Source organism: Polistes fuscatus, unplaced genomic scaffold, assembly GCF_010416935.1.
Source record: "Polistes fuscatus isolate 324 unplaced genomic scaffold, CU_Pfus_HIC Scaffold1, whole genome shotgun sequence".
Taxonomy (NCBI): Eukaryota; Metazoa; Arthropoda; class Insecta; order Hymenoptera; family Vespidae; genus Polistes; species Polistes fuscatus.
In genome coordinates this window covers 3,973,763-3,994,074 of record NW_025112997.1, presented here as the reverse complement: position 1 = coordinate 3,994,074, position 20,312 = coordinate 3,973,763, and the positions used below count along the sequence as shown (strand labels likewise).

The 20,312-nt window shown below is 34.6% G+C and overlaps 2 protein-coding genes across 3 annotated transcripts; one reads left to right on the top strand and one right to left on the bottom strand.

The window, feature by feature from the left end:
* Positions 1-630: 630 nt before the first annotated feature.
* Positions 631-5,832, top strand: LOC122515053 (double-stranded RNA-specific editase Adar). 2 transcript variants are annotated; one of them, XM_043632224.1, is made up of 9 exons: positions 631-722; positions 1,183-1,253; positions 1,341-1,414; positions 1,504-1,564; positions 1,717-2,547; positions 2,617-3,002; positions 3,106-3,400; positions 3,479-3,669; positions 3,818-5,832. In XM_043632224.1, exons 1-9 carry the CDS (start codon positions 646-648, stop codon positions 3,914-3,916), a joined length of 2,085 nt encoding a protein of 694 aa, XP_043488159.1. In that variant the 5' UTR covers positions 631-645; the 3' UTR covers positions 3,917-5,832. The 2 variants fall into 2 exon arrangements, with proteins under 2 accessions (XP_043488159.1, XP_043488153.1); XM_043632218.1 differs by having other exon boundaries at positions 1,183-1,414.
* Positions 5,833-12,884: 7,052 nt separating this feature from the next.
* On the bottom strand, positions 12,885-19,163 carry LOC122521512 (major facilitator superfamily domain-containing protein 6). Its single transcript, XM_043642337.1, has 11 exons — positions 18,742-19,163; positions 18,025-18,619; positions 17,552-17,944; positions 17,345-17,466; positions 17,043-17,268; positions 16,833-16,967; positions 16,465-16,734; positions 16,118-16,376; positions 15,739-16,032; positions 15,547-15,668; positions 12,885-15,278 (listed from the first exon to the last, which is right to left on the bottom strand). Exons 1-11 carry the CDS (start codon positions 19,161-19,163, stop codon positions 15,159-15,161), a joined length of 2,958 nt encoding a protein of 985 aa, XP_043498272.1. The 3' UTR covers positions 12,885-15,158.
* Between the last annotated feature and the right edge of the window lie 1,149 nt (positions 19,164-20,312).

Below are 20,312 nucleotides of genomic sequence, written 5' to 3'. Positions count from 1 at the left end.
ATATTTTCTTTTCATTTTTCATATCATTAATTTTGTTCTTTCCATCATATAAGTAGTAGTATTATATTGTCAATCCCCATAAGTAAAAGATGAAGTTAGATAAAGAAACTTACTCTGTTCGTTGTGTGCAAGGTATTGTGCGCGAGCGGTAAAATATGAAATTAAAAAACTACCAAAGAGTTTTCCTCGCTTTTCACGTCTCTCTCTCTCTCTCTCTCTCTCTCTCTTGCGTTAGAATTATTTTTAGATTAAAGATAAATTGTGGTCAGATATTAAAGCGAACAATGCTATTTGATAGATCTAATAATGCATATGCACATATACAGGATGAGATAAAAATCGTTTTGCCCAGTTTATTCACAGAAACCACAAGAAATTTGGATAAAAACTTGTATATACACAGGTTGTCGAATCTACATAAAAAATAGAAGATAACTCTAGGTAGGTCGGTAAATAGGTAAGCAGGAAGAAAGGAGGATTACGTAGAAGTAGAATCTAGATAAGGGGTCGTGACTAGAAAGGAGGGGATCTAGAGCAAAAACGGTGGAGGGGAAGTTGGCAAAGTGGTGAGGGAAGGGGCTGACGAAAGGGGAGGCTCGCGTTCAAATCGACTCGACTCAGCTCGACTCGATTCTCTTGTGCGGGATGCGCATTGCGCTATACGAGGAACGCGCAAGCGCATTGGAAGAACAAATGGTTGGGAGGAGAAAGAGAGCACGCAGGTAAGTGCGATATGCACGACGCGCGACACGCGAAATTATTTGATCGTTCCTGTCAAGAGGAACTCCTCGTTCGTTCGATTACCTCGTGAATAATATTCATTGATTATTTTTGACGAGAAGTTGTTATTTTTTTGTCACGAGTCACGGTTCGATCATTGAGGTTAGGTAGTTAGTGCTAGATTGTCGTTAAACGAGATAGGGATAGGGAGAACGAATACGAGGTGTGTGTTTGTGTGTGTGCCTGCATGCGCGCTTGTGTGTTTGTATGTGTGCCTGCATGCGCGCTTGTGTGTATGGTTTCGGAGTGTGTGTAAGGGAACGAGAGAAGGGAAAGGTCGTCGGTGGCGCTGCGGAGCTCGGATGCACGAGAATAATTAAAATCAATGTGACGTCGGTGCAGTGTTTGTCGGGTTGCGTCCTGCGTGCGTCGGTTTTTTTTATTTAAAAGTTTCATTTAAAGGAGCGACGTTGAGAGAGGGATGTCGAACGGATTGATGCTGCCAAATGACAATCACGATACGTGCCAGACGAGTAAGGACACACAGAATAACGTTCCTCGTCTACGTATCAGTCTACGATATTTCTGTCCGTCTTTTCTCATGATGCGATCCTATGCAGCTAGCACCACCTCGATGGTCGCCGCTAATGCCACTGCATCCGTGGAGGGGTTGCAGGGGGAACACTCTACTGGGGTGAGTTTCAACCAATTAGAGTTATTTTTAGAGAATACTTTTTTTTTTACCTCTCAGCACATATTTTTCTCTCATTATACCCTTTGCAGATGGACCAGCAGAACGTTACCAGGCCTAGATTGAAGAGACCTGCTGAGTCTGATCTGGAAGGTCAGTTACAGATTGTTCCTGTGCTTAATAACGTAGAGTACGAGTCCTTCTCCTTTTGTATTTTACTTTGATAAACTCTTATCTTATATTTTTTCATATAGTATTATACAATATCTTTGAACGAATTAGTTTCTCTTTCATTCCTTCATCAGGTGTACCTATACCAAAGAAGCGTCACAAAAATCCACAACCAAAGAATGCGGTATGCGCTTTAAACGAATTGAAAACTGGAGCGGTATACAAGGTAGTTGGTCAAACTGGACCTACTCATGCTCCTATATTTACCATCGCAGTACAGATAGATGGACAAACTTATGAGGGCAAAGGGCGTACCAAAAAGATGGCTAAACATGCTGCCGCTGAACTTGCTTTAAGAAATATAGTGCAGTTCCGTAATACACCAGAAGTACACCAAGCTATTAATACGTGCCAGCCTGTTGTTCCCTTGGAACCTGATTTTACCAGCGATGTCACAGAGAGAGATAATCATCTTGTAAATGCGTTCAAGACATTGACTCAAGAGCCAAAAAATACTAACAAATTTTTAGACAAAGGTCCCGTTGCACTCATCAACGAGCTATATCCTGGAGTTGTATACAAATGTATATCGGACAATGGAGAAAGTTATGCAAAATTTACAATATCTGTAACGATAGATGGAGAAACTTTTGAAGGCACTGGCCCGAGTAAAAAGCTGGCCAAAGCTGCAGCTAGCAAAGCAGCTTTGGCAAAATTAAGGAATGTCCACAGTTCTTCTTTTTGCATTCAGCTCCCCGTTCGTGTATTACCTAACTATTCAAATTCTGGCCACTGGCAAGAACAAATGACTCTACCACAAATCTTGGCAGATAAAATAGGAAAAATGGTAAATCAAAAATTCACTGAACTTATACAGAGTAAGCCACAACATGCTCGACGCAAAGTATTAGCTGGCATAGTGCAAACGAATGGATCGGATGCCGAATTAATATGCGTCACTACTGGTAAAGCGTAGATCTCTGTTAAATCTCTCTTGAACGTAATAACGTCTTCATCATTCTTATTTATTTAAGGTACAAAATGTGTATCCGGGGATCATTTAAGTGTAAGCGGTAGGGCTTTAAATGACTGCCACGCAGAAGTGGTAGCTCGACGTTGTCTCTGCGAATATTTGTACAAACAATTGGAGTTGCATACCGAAAACCGATCCGCCGAGTCTGTCTTGGAACGCATAAAGAAGGGATTTAGGTTGAAACAAGGAATTCAGTTTCATTTATACATAAATACGGCTCCGTGCGGAGATGCTAGAATATTTTCTCCTCACGAGGAAAACGAATCCGTGGACAAACATCCTAACAGAAGGGCCAGAGGTCAATTAAGAACTAAGATAGAATCGGGAGAAGGTACGATACCTGTAAAGAGTAGCGAAGGAATTCAAACTTGGGATGGCGTTCTTATGGTAAATACGACTATACGATTTAAAATTGAAGTAACGTGTCAATAATTTAATTTTATTCCTTCGTAATTTGACTTATTATTTATTTATTTATTTCAATTCGCAGGGACAAAGACTGCTGACGATGTCGTGTTCAGACAAAATAGCTCGATGGAACGTACTTGGTGTGCAAGGTGCACTTCTAAGCCACTTCATCGAGCCAATTTACTTCCACAGCATCGTTCTCGGCAGTCTGTTGAACCCTAGTCACATGTATCGAGCTGTTTGCGGCCGTATTGAAAATACTATTCAAGGTCTACCACCACCTTACAGGCTCAACAAACCATTGATGAGTCTAATAACTTCGTCCGAAGTTAGGCAACCAGGCAAAGCACCGAATTACAGCGTTAATTGGACTATCGGTACGTATGCTTAGTCCGCCTTAAGAAATCTTTTTCCAATCCTCTAAAAGGTATATTTCTTTTTAATAATTTATGTAGGTCAAAGCGAAGCAGAAGTAATTAACTGTACCACAGGAAAGGACGAATTGGGTAAACCCTCTAGAATTTCAAAGCAGGGGCTCTTCAGGAAATTCTTCAGCCTATTAGGTAAATTGGAAACAATTGACGATGCCGATCAAAATCAATGTCGTCATTATCTCGATGCGAAATCGTCGGTTCAAGATTACTCTGTAAGTTATTTATTATATTAGTTATTAATAATATTTATTATATAATAGCAAAATGATCATCGTATATATTTTTAAATATTTATATATGTATACACGTGCAGAGAGAGTAGAAAAAGTAGATGTTTTATACTGTTTTTTCTTATGACAGCTTGCTAAACGTCAATTGAAGGACGCGTTTGTACGCGCTCAACTTGGCAGTTGGGTTAAAAAACCACTTGAACAAGATATGTTTGAGGTGGATATCTGACTAAATCGGTGTATCAATGCAAACCTAAGGAATAGGGTAAATTCTCAGTTAGCGGAGTATGTAGTTCCTAGTGTAAAATAGATCACTCGTTCGGCGTGTCATGCTATGGCAGAATTTGGCATCAGTAAAGCATAAATCGTAGGATGTTGAAAGCAAGATAATATTTTGACTTTGTCACCGCACGATCCAACGAGTAGTAATAAACGTGTTCGCGTTAAAAGTGTACAATGAAAATCGATTGTTTTCGATTGAGATCAAAAAAAGCATAGTCAAATCTCGATACTCTTCGAATTTTTTGATCTTTAATGCTAGTCACACGTCAATTTTTGACAATTTCTATAGACTGGTAGATAGATAAGGGCGAAATGTTTCGTTTCGTAAACGTTAATAGAGTTAATCGACGGAAAGGATGCAAAAGTATTTTAAAAAAGTTTTGATTTTACGTTACAACGGCATGTCGTAAGAGAGAAATTTGTGGATATTTCACGATGAAACGAGTCAGCACATATCCATTATTCTTCGAGGTCCTATTGTTAAACTTTGTCATCGTTCTCTTATAGTTAACTTAAATTTTCTTAGATGAAAGAGAAATTCGACGGAAGACCCTTTACCTCCTCCCTTCTCTTTCCTCCCTTGTTAATTCCCAACATTTGCTACCTGTCCATTTTTATCGAGGTGTACCTCTATGCTTCGTGGTTGGTAAGCTTTCGATCGACAAAACTTTTCACCTTGAATATTTTATTTTCTATTTTTCAATATTAAAAGAAAAGAAAAAAAGTTATCAAGGTAACGTGAATAATTCGTTTTAACATAAACCACGAAGGTGTAATTTGAAATTTCAATAGCACGATTAATGTACGTGACACCGCAAATGCTAATTTTACGAATCTATTGTGCCGACTATGTGTGTGTATCCGGGTCATGTGTTCCAAGAAGCTACGTTATATCTGCATTCATATGCATTATATGCATACATCTGTAGTAGACAAAGAGGAAAAAAGAGAACATTTCAAAATGTTCTCTTTTTTCCTTTCTCTCTAACTTATATTTTAAACTCTAGTCTCTGCTCTCTTCAATGATAATTGAGCAATTTTTCAAACGACTTTTAGCAATGTCATCGCTTTTCTCAACTAGTCCTACTTGTTCGTTTAACGTGTAATGATTTTTTATTTAAAAAAGAAAATACCCATATAAAATAGAAACGTTGAGAGTATTCGTAACAAGCTATACCACTGGCAAAACGAGAACCTCGTCCCTCTTTCTCCCTCTACCTCTTTTAAAAAATCCAAGCAATCGTTAGAACTAATAATTAGACTCCGCGGTAGTTTTACCTCGGGTCTCTCGCGATAAAAAAGGGAAATATCAATGTCCAGTACCGTATAGCGAGAGATCTAACCGCGTTGTTACAGTATTGTTATTTTTTTGTCCTTGTAAGGTTCCAATATTTATCATAATAGCGGCTTGGTATTAAAAGCTGCCGTACATTGCATCCCTGTGAAAGGCTGTGACCAGATCCAGATTTTAACGAAGGATTTTTTCAAGACGTCTAATCGTTCATATTTCATCGTGAAGATAGATAAACGAAAAATACAAGTTGAGAAAAATCTGAGGACTTTTTTTTAACGTGACGAAATACGAGAGAAGAAGAAAAAATCTTTGTGATAAAAAAAAGAGAAAATACGACGCATACCTTTTTTTCTTGAATTTTTCGTTTATCGTCTTCGCGAATCCTTCGATGAGACAAGAAGAAGAAGAAGAGCGTCCTTGAACAGTTCGATGTTGTTACTATTAATTTTGATAGCAAGTACGTATGCGAGAATAAAATAATGCGTGTGGTGAATGTATATGTAATACGTGCGCGTGAGAAGGATTAAATGATGTTTGCGTGAATGGTTTTGCGTTTGCCAAAGAGAAAATGAAAAAGTGAAACAAATACGTGAAGAGTAATGCTATTTAAAAAGTAAAGTATTAGTAGAAAAGTAAGTTATAAGTATTAATAAATATATTATAGCGGATATGATTATTTAGAAAGTCCTAAGATCGTTGCCTCACTGTGCCAGTATTAAAACAATTATTATAATGCAATTCTGCCGTAGTGACACACTGCCCGAAGCCGATCTAGTTTTGCGTCAGAGAACTTGACTCCGCCACCCTCCGTCTTGTTGCTTCTTTCGATTTACCCTACTCGGATTATCACAAATAGAAATGAAACTTTTAGATATTTTTTTCTATCTTTAGTTTCACCTCCTTGTCTCGTTCATCCCAAAACCTAATATTATAATGTACTCGCATAATATTTTTCTTTTTTCTTTATATATTTATTTTTTTTTAACTTATATCCAGAAGAAAGAGAGAATAAGAGTGTAAGAGAAGGGGGGATTGGAAGTAAATGTAATTGACAAACGTAACTTTAATTACGAATATATGTAAATAAGAATTAAATAATGTTATTTTTTCTGTAGTCAAAAATATTTAACTAAGATATAAATTTATCTTTTTTTGTTTATATTTGTCATAGTAAAATAATGAAATAATAAATAAGCGTAGATTCGTTTTTTATATTGTTCTTTCTTTGTAATTTTATTTTACATACAGAAAAAATAATAATTTTATTATAGTTAAAAAGCAACCAAAAGAAATTTATTTTTTTATTTATTCTGCATTTATTATTGCATTATACTTTTACTTAAATTATTTTGTTATTTATAAAAAGAACCAAAGTTATAACCAAAACTAATATTAGAAACAGATTCCAAAGATATTGATATTTATTTTTATTTGTTTGTACTTTTTTCTTTCTTTTTAAACAAATGTTCTCTTTATATTATTTTATATCTATATTTAATAGAGAACTGACGCATGGAATCGTTCTATTTTACATAATTATCATTATTCTCGCCAATTATACCTATTCTTTTATATTTTCTTCGACAAAAAAAGCATCGTGTTAAATCGATATACAAAATTTTGTCATCGTTTACCAAACATAAATTAAAAAGTTACGGTATAATCATATTTATAATTAATTTTCAATTATTAACATTTAAATTGATTTGAATATTATTAGGTAATGGAAAAAAAAGAAAGAAAAGAAATAGTATTTTATAGAATTAAAATGCAAGAATAAAGAGTTAAGAAACGTGGGAGCTTTTATTTTTCTTCTTTCTCATATTATTATTGTTATTATTATTATTATTATTGCCAGTTAATGCAGCTTCTTCTGCAGTAGTCGAGAAGACTCATCATTTGTTGGTTTCTATAGACCTCCGGGGCTTAGTTTAAAAGAAAAGAAAAGAAAGAAAAAAATATGAAATAAAAGGAGGCTACGATGTTAAAAAACGATGAGAACAACGACGACGAGTCATCTCATTCGTAGGACGAAAGCTCAAGGGCGTATACATGCCTCCATTCTTCTTCTCTCTTTCATCATCGTACTTCTTATGCAAGTAGTAACAGGGACGAGACAGCATCAAGTCTATAGCATAATATATATATATGTATGTATGTGTGTGCGCGTGCGTGTGTGAGTGCATGTGTGTGTGTGTGTATCTGTGCATGTATGCACATATATACATGTATAGGTTAGAAAAAAACGTAAAAGAAAAGGATACAAGCGACATGTAGTATGTACTTATACGTATGTACTTTATAAATATAACACATTTTTAGAAAAAAAAAAAAGATAATATACTACTTATGATTAGTGGTCGACAAGTGACCAGTATAAATTTACAGAGTGAGAATTTAGTTAATAATTATTAACTCGGTAGTTTCAGTCTAATTAACGAAAAAAGAAAAAAAAAATAAATAAGAATACTTCGATTTGCAGTTTTTCTCCTGTCATACGACGACGTTATATGTTTACAAGCAAAAATGATATACGTATGTGTATATATATATATATATATATATATATATATATTATATGTATATCCTTGAGCGAATCGTCTTAATTTAAATGTATAAATATCTCGGTTGCTTTTAACAATAGAAATAACGCATTGTTGGAAGAATGTTGATTTTTTTTTCAAATCTGTTTGATTTGAAAAGGTCATTAATATATTAGTAGAAGTGAAAAACTTTTTACTCGAAGGTCATATTGTTTTTTTAAATGGAGCTCAAGGCTCAAGATTCTTTTCTTCTTTTTTTTTCTCTATGAAAAAAAATAAATTTAAAACGTTTTTATCGTAATAACCGTAAACAGAAATATTCTCATATTAATCTGTACTTTTCAATTTTACAAAGTATTCTCGCGGAAGGGATGGAATAAAGTGAAAAGAAAAACGTGTACTTAAATTTTCTTCGGACAGTATTATTAATAATAATGTTATGGTGCAGGCATACATACCTTTATTATTATAATAGTTTTTCTTTTTTCTTTATTTATTAAAAGCTTATTAAAATTGCAGTACACGTTTAAATACCAATTGATATTATTATTAAGATACGATATACGAATATTGTAAATAAATTTGTTATATTTTTTATTAGAGAATCTTAATCGATGCGAATTTTTTAATTCTTACTATAAGAATTTCTTCGAATAACGAAAAGAAGAAGAAGAAAAAAAAAATATCCTCTTCCAAAATGGTTACTTATCATTAAAAGTAATCGAGATATTAATTCGCTTGGTATGTACATATAAACATACGTATATATATATATCTCGAGCTCGTTTTCGAGTTATCGAAATAACATCGATTGTCAAGCAGGAAAAACTTTCTTGTAGTCGGCTAGATTATAAGCTTGACTAGTGCCTCTAGATGTAATTTCTCCGAATAAGTAAAAAGATCGATCTAGTTGAAATTACAAATAATAAAAAATACCTTTATTTATCAACAGCGATTATAAAGACGGAAACGAAAAAAGAAAAACAAGAAATAAAAGCGAGCAAAGAAAGATAAGGCAGAGAGAAAGAGAGAGAGAGAGAGTGAGAGTGAGAAAGGAAGCGACAGACTCCTTTGTTTTTTCTTTTTTATTTCACTTTACTTTTTATTTAAAAAGGAAAAAGTGTCATTGCTTTTGCGTTCTGCAAAAAAATAAAAAAAAAGACAATGTCATTAAAAAGCAATTATTATGAAAGAAGAAAACGAGGAAGACAAAAACAATCTCTAACCACGAATTTCTTCTCTACGATATTAAATATTTGTAATAGTTTAGCTTGAAGATAATGAAAGATAACATTTGCTTTTATGCGTATCGTAAATAAAGCGTACGCGAGAAATTGTAGCCGCTAGTTTTTTACACGCTCAACCAAGCATACAATGTATCTTTGCGTTTTTTTATAATTTTCTTCATTATTTTAAAAATGACACGAAATAGGTAACGAGAGAGCGAGAATATTTCAAGTTTTTTAAATAAAACAAATCAGTTGCGAAATTTTGATGAAAGTTGATTATTTTTACCCAACCTTTCGAATCGAAAGATATTATTTTACGTTTTATCATTAAAGGAAAGAAAATCAACAATATTTTTTTGGATTTCTTTTCAAGTCAACGATTCGAAAAAAAAGAAAAAAAACCAAAAAACATTTCAAGGTAAAAATTCAAATGTAAGAATCGCATATTTTTCTTCTTTTTTTTTTTTTTTTTCTTCAAACTTTATAGATATTACATTTTCATCGCGTGTACATGGGCATTTAATCATTTTCCAATAACGATCTATGACAATTAGCATATCGTACAATCGTCGTAGTATTTCGTACTTGATTTCTCATCGAATATATATATTATTAGATTCTAATTCATTGCCGAGGTCAGATTTCAAGTTTTAAGGAAAAGAATATATGAAGAAAAAAATGAAAGAAATTTTGAAAAGAAAGAAATTGCATACAATGTGAATTATAAATCATCAGGTACGAAGTACGATCGAATTTTGGCGCGATATTATTATACATATACATATTGCAGCTTAAAATATACGTGATATGTATCTCTTTTTTTTTTTTTCTTTTTCTTCTAATTATTCAATATACATGTATATATATATATATTTTTTTTTACCGCGGCTTTGAATTTCGATATTACAAAAAAGAAGCAAAGATGAGTGATATTGCATAACGACGGGGGTCAATTAAGCGCTTAGAATTTAAAAAAATCAATGAATGACCTATACATATGTATATACAGGGTCGTCTTTCATCTAACTCGACCACCTAAAATATCTCGTTTATTTCGTACGTTAGAAAAAAAATGTCAGAGGAAATAAATATTCTGTTCGAAGGTGCCGATATAGCGATGGGCCGAATTTTTTTTTCATATTATTCATTATTTTCATTTTTTTCGAGATATCAAAGTCATCGTATTTTTCTTAAATGGGATCGCATATTTATACTGGAATATGTTAACCTTCAAGTGACCTTTACCTAGAAAATTGTAAAATATTGTCTCTTATACATGAGAAGATTTTTTCCTTGTATAAGTGTTTTACACGTTGATTTGCATTTTTGTCTTCATTTATCGTCCTCCATGCGCGTACTGAAGTTCTTGATAAACTTTTCATAATTTTCTTGGTAAAGGTCACCTGAAGGTCAACATGTTGCACATCGTTAGATTCGTTTTTTTATAAGCTATAAGAATATCGTAGCAAAAATATGCAGTCCTATTTAAAAACAATACGATGACCTTGATATCTCGAAAATCACTGTATCGGCGCATTAGAATAGAATATTTTTTTCCTCTGACATTTTTTTTTCTATCGTACGAATTAAACGAGATATTTTATGTGGTTGAGTTAGATGAAAAAACCCTCTATATGCATATATATATCTGTCGTCAATCGAAATCAGCTAAAACAACAGCAGTTTTGGCGAGTGAAAATTTGTGTTTTTTTTTTCTTCTATTAATCGAAAAGCTTCAAATTAACGCACACATTTTTGCTTTTAAAATCTTTTTCTTCTTCTATTGCGTTTTAGCGCTATATAAAATATAAACCTACCTTTAAAATCTCTCAATGAGCATCTCATCGATGACAAATCGTAAGCTTCAAGATCAGAGATCGTTAATCAACTTGGCGTATTTCTTTTTCTCTCTCTTTTCGTGTATTTAATTCGTTTCAAATACGAAAAGAAAATTAACGAATTGTGACAGATATTGCGAGTAAACTTTCGAAAGACAACTTTTTTATTTTCAAACACACCATTCCCCCACCGAGACAAAACGCTCGAATTCTTTACGTCGTCATCAAGATATTATTTTGTTTGGAAGAAGATACTGTTTCTTTTTTTAAAGCGATCAGGAAATGAATGATTGCATAAACAACAATGATGATAATCGAGACACGATCGAGAAGCTTTTGATATTGAAATTTGCTTACGTAGTTTATGATACGATGACATATTTTGTTCGTTTGACATTTTTTCGTTCATTATAGAATGTTAATACACAACTTGTTTTTTAATGAAAGTATAATTAAGGCGGCCCAGTTAAGTTCTCATATTAAAAATAATTGATGAAATAATTGAAGTCCCATTGTTTCGTAAGTCCATTTGAAATGTTACAACAACGTTCAAAACTACAACTATGCGAGACTGAAATCACCGTTCGTTTAATTATTTAATTATTCGTTTTTTATTTAAAGTTAAATCAATGGGAAATTTGAACGGCTGACTATAGTCATCCATTGGTAAGAAAAGTATATAACGTAAATTACATATCGTCGAACCAATCAACTTTTTACAATACAACGATCGATAAGTTCTGTTAATTACTATCTATAATTGGTACTTACGATATGACGCTACGAAATATGATAGAATACGTTTCTTCGAAAAGAATCTATAAATGATCGAAGTCGAAAGATAACGACGACGATAACCTTTTTTTATCTTTTTATCTAGAAGAATCTTAACGTAAAGTATGTCGTAGAACAAGAAAGGTTTTTTAAACGTTCGCTAATTTTCACGTAAAAATTACGATACAATATCTACAAGCTGTTTGAGCACAGAGATCACTATGAATCCGTTCAATGGTCGAGATGTGCATATGATTTTTTGAGAACATTGCCGATTTAACGCATTATTAATTGTTGCAAATCAATTCCATGAAAAGTTTATTTCAATGAAACATGTAGCACCGCAAATTTGTCTTTTTATATGTATCATACATTATCTCTCTTTACTTTATCATATATAACAAAATGTATCATTATTTAATAATAACTGTTGTATACAAGGACTAGGATAAGAAATTATGAAACGATAAAACATTTCAAATGATTCGATCGATCGTATTAATTATTCTAGAATTAAAAAAAGAAAAAGAAAAACACACACACATGTGACTAACAAATACATTTTTCTTATTTCTAATGAATATATTTATTAGGTATAATTATTACTATAAAGAAATAATTATGCCGGTTTTACGATACTATTTGATGTCATCTAAGCAATCGTCTGACTTTTTCTTCTTTAATTTATTTACAGACATCAATTATTTTTAGTGATTGAATTAATTTGCAAATATTAAAGTATAATTCGAATTGAAAAATTTCCATCATGCATATGTAAAATCAATTTTTTATTAATCTATAATAATTTAACCTAATAAATATTCAATATTTATTATATTAAATACAAAATAATACTCTCCGTTTTTTTTTAAACACATTATCCTCAATTTGTTTCATTATTTACAAATAATCGTAGCTATGGAAAAAAAAAAAAAAAAGAAATATGACATTATCGATCTGTCGCATCTTGAGTACATTCAGAGAAAGAGAGAGAGAGAGAGAGATAACATATAATATGTAAGATAAATTTGGCCACGTGTAAATGCAATCCGTCGCTATACAGAAATAATTTATGATCGCAGCATATGTAACATACTTACATGAGATATTAGCACGCAAAAAGAAAAAAAAAAAGAAGATTGCTTTACGCTTCTTAAATATACATATTGTATCTCGTTGGGATTAAAACGTAAAATTCCAAATATTAGGTTAATTGTAATAAATATAAATTCTATTACAAGAGCAACGAGTTTATTACAATGGAAATAACATTTACTTGATAATAATTAATAAACTCGATATTATTTCATTTCGCGATGAAATATAAATGCTATAAAAAACAAAATATATATATATATATATATTGCAATAAAACGACACTTATTTGTGAAACAATTCTAATACGATCTCGATCTCCTCTTGTAAAACGTATAATGCTTTAAACAAGTCATTTCCCAACGTCAAATTTAATCTCAACGAGTATATCGATCGCGAAGATTTTGGATTGATGGAAAAAAGAAAAAGAAAAAGACAAACTTTAGAATTTGGAATTAAAAAGCGACGTCGATAAGGCAATGACCGCGGTGTGAACTCGTTGATACTTCCTATCAAGGAAAAACAATTCAATTATAAAGAACGGACGCAATACGAGTCGAGGAATTTTTAGATAGAAGCCATCGGTTTCATTATTTTCTACAAAAATAGCTTTTATATCGAAAGAGATTAGGAGTTCGTTTCATTCGCTTGATTTGAAATTGTTTCTTCCAAAAAAAAACTCCACTCGTTCTTTCCTTTTAATACGTCACGGATCAGACATTTTATTGCTAAAATGCATTGAAAAAATTAATCGACGATAAATAAGATAAAAGTCTAACAAAAAACGAAAAGGTCAAAGTAATTATTAGTTGCAAAGTCGTTTGAAATCCATTATGGATAGATACAAAATACGAAACGTTCTCGTCTTTCATCCGTAATGTATTAAATATATTCGATTGATCTCATTCGAGATATCGATAATATCATCTCGATCGTCGTAACGCGTTCGTTCTTTAACAAACACGGCAACTGCTCTCGTTTTTTTGTCTTCCTCCTTCCATACTTTATATACGTGTGTATGTGTGTGTATGTGTGTGTGTATTTTGTATATATAACTTGCATGTATATATATCTACATGTATACTGCTATTTTAAATTTTAGGATTAATTTCGACGAGTCGAATAGGTACAACGTTAACTCTAGCTTCTTCTTCTTCTTCTTCTTCTTGTTTCTTTTTTTCTTCTTCTTTTTTCTTTTTTCTCTTCTTTCTCCCTTTTTTCTATTTTTTTTTTCTTGTTCCTCGAATAAGGATCGGCGAGATAAAATATTCATCCTTCCCGCGCGCATAGCTGCACACTCGCAAGTGCACACACAATTTAGTTTATTAATTGCGGTCTCTTATTATTTTTTGTTTTTTTTTTTCTTTTTTATTCCTTTTTTTCTGTTCTTTTTCTTTTATTTCAACAGTGTTATACACGTATAACGACGAAATATATTGGTATTATGTATAATAATGATATCGTACCACAGGAACTACTCGATAGAATGTATTAGGATTAGTTTTACACGAGTTTATCTTTTTGACAAAATCAATGAATAGCATTTGGCAATAGGAACAGAAGAGAACTTTCAAACGATAGATAAAGAGAAAGAGAGAGAGAGAGAGAGAGTGAGGGAGTGAGTGAAATAGCTCGGCATTTAAGAGAACAATATTTACAAGGAGAGTAATATTAGCATCTTCTCTGTCCCCTTCGACGTTCCTTTCTAATTCTTGTCTAATAATTGGAAATAAAAAGTCGTTGCTAGATTTGTTTTCTAGATTTGTATTATGAATTTACGTTATTCGTTGAACGAAAGTGGACGTTTAATAGCGCGTATATATATATCGTTTGAAATATTAATTAATTAATCTTGAAAGGAAAATACGAATTGCGTAAATGATCTCTCGTGGAAGTATTTGTTATAAGCGTGAAAAAATGGCGCACGGACGACGTTTATTTCAAATTCAGACTTTGTCAAGTAAGAAAAAGAAAGGAGCGTTTGAAATCCTTTTTTCTTTTTTTTTAAATCCTCGACTTATCACCGGTAAATCGATTGTAATTATCAAATCGATTAATATTCGTCGTATTTTCTTTCTTTCGTTTTTTATCTTTTTTTTTTTTTCAAGCGCGCAGATCCCCCTCCTCGCGCGCATCCTATCATTTTGTTTTTTGTTTTTTAAATCTTTTCCATTGTTTTCTTATTTTTTTTCTTTTTTGTTCTATTGGTCTCTCGGAGAAGAAACTCTCGTAAGGTTCTTTTGCGATATACATAGAAGCAGCTCTCTTCTTCGATATTAAACAAGTTCACACGGTCAGCAACGAGAACGCTAATCGGTTCTTGTATGTAAAATATGCACGAGACCTTGTTCGATTAATCCAACTGGTGGATACCAACGAGACTTGTGTTGTTCAAGGATCGATTACACTTGTCTCGTTACCAGTCGTAGTATTGCTGATGAAACGGATTGGTGCATGGTTGTTGGGCGTGCAGGTGGGTCTCTATTGGAGGTGGCTTTATCAAGTCGAACTCGTTACCGATCACCTCATTATAAGCCTAAAACAAGAATAAGTTAATCGTTAGTGATTATTTAATCAGCTAGGCACGACGAACGCACGCGCATCGTGAATGATCGATCTAGATATACGAGATTGGGATTATAAATTTAATAGCGTTCAGAGAGTATAGCCTTCTGTAGAAGTCGCTCGTTTCTTATCCTTCCTCGTCAACAAATTTTTTATTAGCTTTTGGTTTGTCAATTTCCTTTATTTTGTTCTTTTTTTTTGTTTTTTTTTTTTTTTTAATTGGTATGATTTTACTAAACCTTGAAGCTCCTACGGATATACTCGTCCTCTCCTTTGCCGGTCATACCGTAATTATATCCACCGCCGCCTCCGCCGCCGCCCCCACCGCCATTCAGAAATGGATTCGTTGGATTGACCGCACCTATTGGTCAAACAATGTGGTTAGATATTTTCTACATTGCTACGATTAACAATTAAGCAAGCTCTTTTACCTCCGTTAGCTCCAGGCACGTCCAAGTTACCACCAGTAGTTTGATAGGTCGCACCATATCCGGAATCTTGATTAGCCAGTTCATGGAGACGAGTTGAACTGAGTGCTCTCGGAATAGCGTTGCTCGGCACTCCGTGAGGCGCTAAATGCGTCACCTCGGCTACTTGATGAGGATCCTCGGTTTGCGGTAAATCGGAAACGAAGCCGGTATCTTTTCTGTAAAAGTTGATGAAAACGAAGGCCGCTAAAACGACAAGGCAGGTGAGGCCGTAAATTCGGAAGGTCGTCGTGGTACCTGAATAATATAAATTATATTTAATGATTTTCTTTTTTTTTCTTTTCTTATTTCACACAAAAAGTAATACTGTTCGGTCCCTTACCATAAGCAGTGACAAACATGCCACCAATCACCGCACCGCATCCTCTTCCGAGACCGTGATGTAACCCTTGAAGTACACCTTGAGCACTCGAACGCAAATGTTGCGGCGTGTTATGGGCTATGTAGCTGCAACAGGCTGCCCAAACCGCGGCATGAGTAATTCCTTGAATAAATTCGAAAGGTAGAACCCACCAGGGATTAATGAGCCAAGATATATAAAGGAAACGTATCACGTTTCCAGCTAAACCAAGGCACAACACCTGCAAAAGAGTATGACTTTGTTAATATAATATATTATAATATACTAAACTCTGATGATTGAAATCGTTATTTCGTGTATGTGTGTACCTTAACGTGGCCGATTTGTCGAATCAATTTGAAACTGAAGAAATAGGCAAATATTTCGGAAATGTGATTTATCACCGATGCAACGCCAAAAAGCGTAGGCGAACCACCGTAATCTTGAAGGTGCCAGAATAGAAAAGTGAAGATGAGTCCGATACCGAAACCCATCCACCAAGCGACGAACAGGAAAGAACTACATTTGAGATCTTTAAATTGCTTCAAAACTGTCACCCACTCTGGAATTTCTCGCATCGTTTGGGCAAACATTTTCGTCTGAGAAAAAGATATAAAAAGTAAAAGATAGATTTGTTTTTTGATTCGTTTGCCAATCAAAGTCTAACGATTAGTCAATAATATAAACTTGTACGAACTTTGCCTTCCGGCGGTAATGGTTTTGGATTAATAGCAGCCGAGGAATCTTGCAAACCAGGCAAGTTTAACTGCTGCGACAACTGACTCTGAAGTTGTTCTTCCCTCGTTGGTTCAGCCGGTACTTTCGCCACTTCCTATTACAAGAAAATTCTTTGAACCCCTTTGCTCTTCGTCAATTTCTATATTGTCATGTTATTTGTTCAACTTACCGGCTCAGAAGCAACAACGTCGTACTTAAAATTAATCTGCAACGCCGTTATTAGGGCAGCCCCCATAAGAACGCAAAATATAGCGAAACAAATCGTGTAATTTTTCTCTCTGGCGTCCGGATTGCAAGGATGATCTGGGAAAGCTGTGCTGTGATCTAAGGCGATACCGACAAAGAACATGGCCAATCCCCATCCCAAACTTCCGAACATACGTTGATGTCCGTATCTATGCAAAATTTATAATAAAATATAACAATAATAACGTAATGTTTTTTGTTAGATCAATCGTAAATAAGTTTTACCTGTCAGCATCTTCGCCGAGTAGGGTGATCACAGCAGAATCTGCGAGTGTTATAGCGGGAGCTGAGAAAAACTCGCCGACTATGACCAATAATAGTAAAAGGAAGAAAGTTTTGTGTATATCCTGAAAACAAAAGTAATACGAATAATTTTGATCGTTCGATAGAAAATGGTGGTGGTTAATTTATTTTCACAATCTCAATTGGTACCGGTAATCTATATACGATGGAACTGAAAAGCGGCTTGACCCAACCCTTGTTCTCCTTCTCGTTATAATTAGCAGCGTATGTGACTGCCAAAGGACTTTGTCCGGCCGAGCTTCGCGCATTTCGTTTGTTTCTCGTTAAAGGTGTGTCCACAGACATCTCCTCGATTTTGTCCTCTTCTCTTTTCTCAAATTCACGTTCCTCCATGGACAATAATTTCCGTAGATTCTTTAAACTGGAGAATACCTTGCTGTTGTCTAAATTATCACGAATTATTTCCTTATCCTGACGAATCTCACGACGAACCATCATCTTCTCTTTCGGTGATTTAACTTTTTCCTTAGTTCTACCTTGATACGCCTTCTTAGGTACTCTACCTTCTTCGAGAGGCTCGTTCTATGAGAAATAACGATAAGAAAATATCGTTAGAAGTAAATCGAAACTAATTGAAAATATTTGAGAAAGATTTGACGTACTTTGAGAAAACGTTTATACTCGAGCACATCGGCGGGTCGATTTTTTCGTTGCAGTTCCTCGAAATCGATAATCTTAGCATCAGGATCGTTAGCTTCGTCTTCGAATACCAACTGTTCGTATCTCAGGTCACCGGATGAAGTATTTTCTTCGTTAGAAGCAGCTCGTCGTTTTCTAACTCGGTTTGTTTCAAGATCATAGACTATAGGTGTTTCTTTGCCGTTATTATCGTCGAGCTTCTTAACCTCGTTTTGTTCGACGTTATATGACGCGATTGGATCGGATTTAGCTTGGTCGTCTGAATGAATTTCTTTACGATCGTATATCTCGTTGTCCTCGGCGTCTCGTCTTAATCTTTCGAAAACGACGTTTGCTGCAACTTCCAAGTACTCGTCATCGGACGGGGCATGATAACATTCGTCCAAATCAATCGATCTTTTAACGATCCTTTGTTCCGGGTTGGATAATCTCAAAATATTAGTATGATTATCTTTGACCATACAACTCGTTGCAGGGGGTTGGATGAAACCGAGGGGTAGCGTAAAGATAATCCAACAGGAAAGAGAACCTAGCAGAATCAGCTTACCTTTTTGCCACCTATTCGATTCGATTCAAATGGAATCGATAGAAAAAGCATAAAAATAGCAATTGAAGATTTTCGTACGAGCTAAGAGAGAAAGAGAGAGAGAGAAGAATATTATAAAAGATCCAAGACTTACCTGTCAGCCAAAGAACCCCAGAAAGGAGCACTGAGAAATTCGATGAGAGGTCTGATACCAATAAGTAAACCACACTGAGCAGCGTTCATCCCCATTTGCTTAAAATAAACTCCCATAAGGGGAAATAGCGAACCGAAGGCCGAGTAGAAGAAGAAGTAAAATGTCTTGACCGTGAGAAGTTCTTGATCGACGGAACCAAAGAGGTATTCTAAGAAATCGCTCTTACCCCTGATCTTGTGCGTGGCTTCCTTGGGCTCGGGATATAAACTAGGATCGACCTCACCTTGAGCTTCAGGATCGACCATGGGTCTGGCTTCTAAAACCCGAGGAACATTCCCACCTGGTGGCATATGTTGTTCATTCTGTCCAATTGTTCCTTCCTGTGCATAGTCGTAATCCATGTCGTGGCCATATTTCTGCATGATTTTAATTCACCGGCTGCTGGATTTTCTCTCTCGCCCTCTCCCTTTGCTTTCCCTTCCGTTATTTTCCAAAGAAAAAAGTGACAATCCTCCTCCTGCTGCTGCTGCTGCTGCTACTACTGCTGCTGCTGCTGTTAGTGGTGGTCTCCCGTTTGAACGATTATTTCCAAGTTTATTCTGTTAAATCCTGGACGGGTGGTTCTTTCTCCTCGTACAAGCACGTCTCTCTCTCTCTCTCTCTCTCTCAATCCCTTTAGAAGGTAACCCAGTCGAATCGATGTCCCGAGCGTGCGCCACCTACTTCATTCGCCAAATCGATAGTTCATTTAGTGCGCCAGCGCCGACTCCTTTTTAACACCCGCCAAATCTCACCCGCCAAAAGCTTCTGCTTGTTTTTTTTTTCTTCCCTCTTCGTCTCGACTTATTTCTCTAGGAATATAGTATATACCAACAACAACCCTTCCAATCTTTAATACTAATCAATTAAGCTAATATCTCGAACAATTTTCTTTACGTCAATTATTATAAAGTTTGTGCCTGCCTTTGGTAACACGCGAGATAAATATATGTTTATCCTTGTTATACGTTGCGTATTGACAAACAAATTTTTTATACGATAATTGTAAAACGTAAATCATTCAAATTACGTAAATTCAAACCTTGGATTTGGGAAACATTTACGATCGTATATAATTGATCTTTAGCAATGATGGAATAATATATCGGAATTGACGTTGATCGGATTTCTTCTCGTTGTCTTTTTTTTTTTTTTTTTTCCAACGAAACTCCAATCATGCGCATTTAAACGTATAACCCATAAATGTACACACAAATGCAATTGATTGATTATTAAACATCGAATAAGACACTTAATGTAATCAATTTGTTATCAATTTGGGGTCAAAATTGTATTCGCGATAGCCTTTTAATAATTCCAAACGGGTGGAGGGGGAGGGGGGGTCATGCGCGGAAAGAAAACTCGCAAACTGGAAAACGTCACATTGTTCGTTGCAACGCGCGGACGCGTGGACGTCTCTGACCTCCTTTCTCATTGATGACATAATTCGACTTTATATTTTTCTTTATCCGCTTTCGTCGATAGTCGTAAGTACGTAAGTACATACGTATTGAATTAGGAATGTTAATTGT

Bases quoted from the DNA above. Each gene is read 5' to 3' on its own strand.
- LOC122515053 (XM_043632218.1), top strand. From the start codon at position 646: ATGCGCATTGCGCTATACGAGGAACGCGCAAGCGCATTGGAAGAACAA. The intron at 2,548-2,616 runs GTAAAGCGTAGA...TATTTATTTAAG, and splicing joins ATTAATATGCGTCACTACTG to GTACAAAATGTGTATCCGGG. The intron at 3,003-3,105 runs GTAAATACGACT...TTCAATTCGCAG, and splicing joins CTTGGGATGGCGTTCTTATG to GGACAAAGACTGCTGACGAT.
- LOC122521512 (XM_043642337.1), bottom strand. From the start codon at position 19,163: ATGCAGAAATATGGCCACGACATGGATTACGACTATGCACAGGAAGGA. The intron at 16,377-16,464 runs GTACACACATAC...ACTCTTTTGCAG, and splicing joins GACAAATCGGCCACGTTAAG to GTGTTGTGCCTTGGTTTAGC. The intron at 15,279-15,546 runs GTTTAGTAAAAT...TTCTTGTTTTAG, and splicing joins ATATCCGTAGGAGCTTCAAG to GCTTATAATGAGGTGATCGG.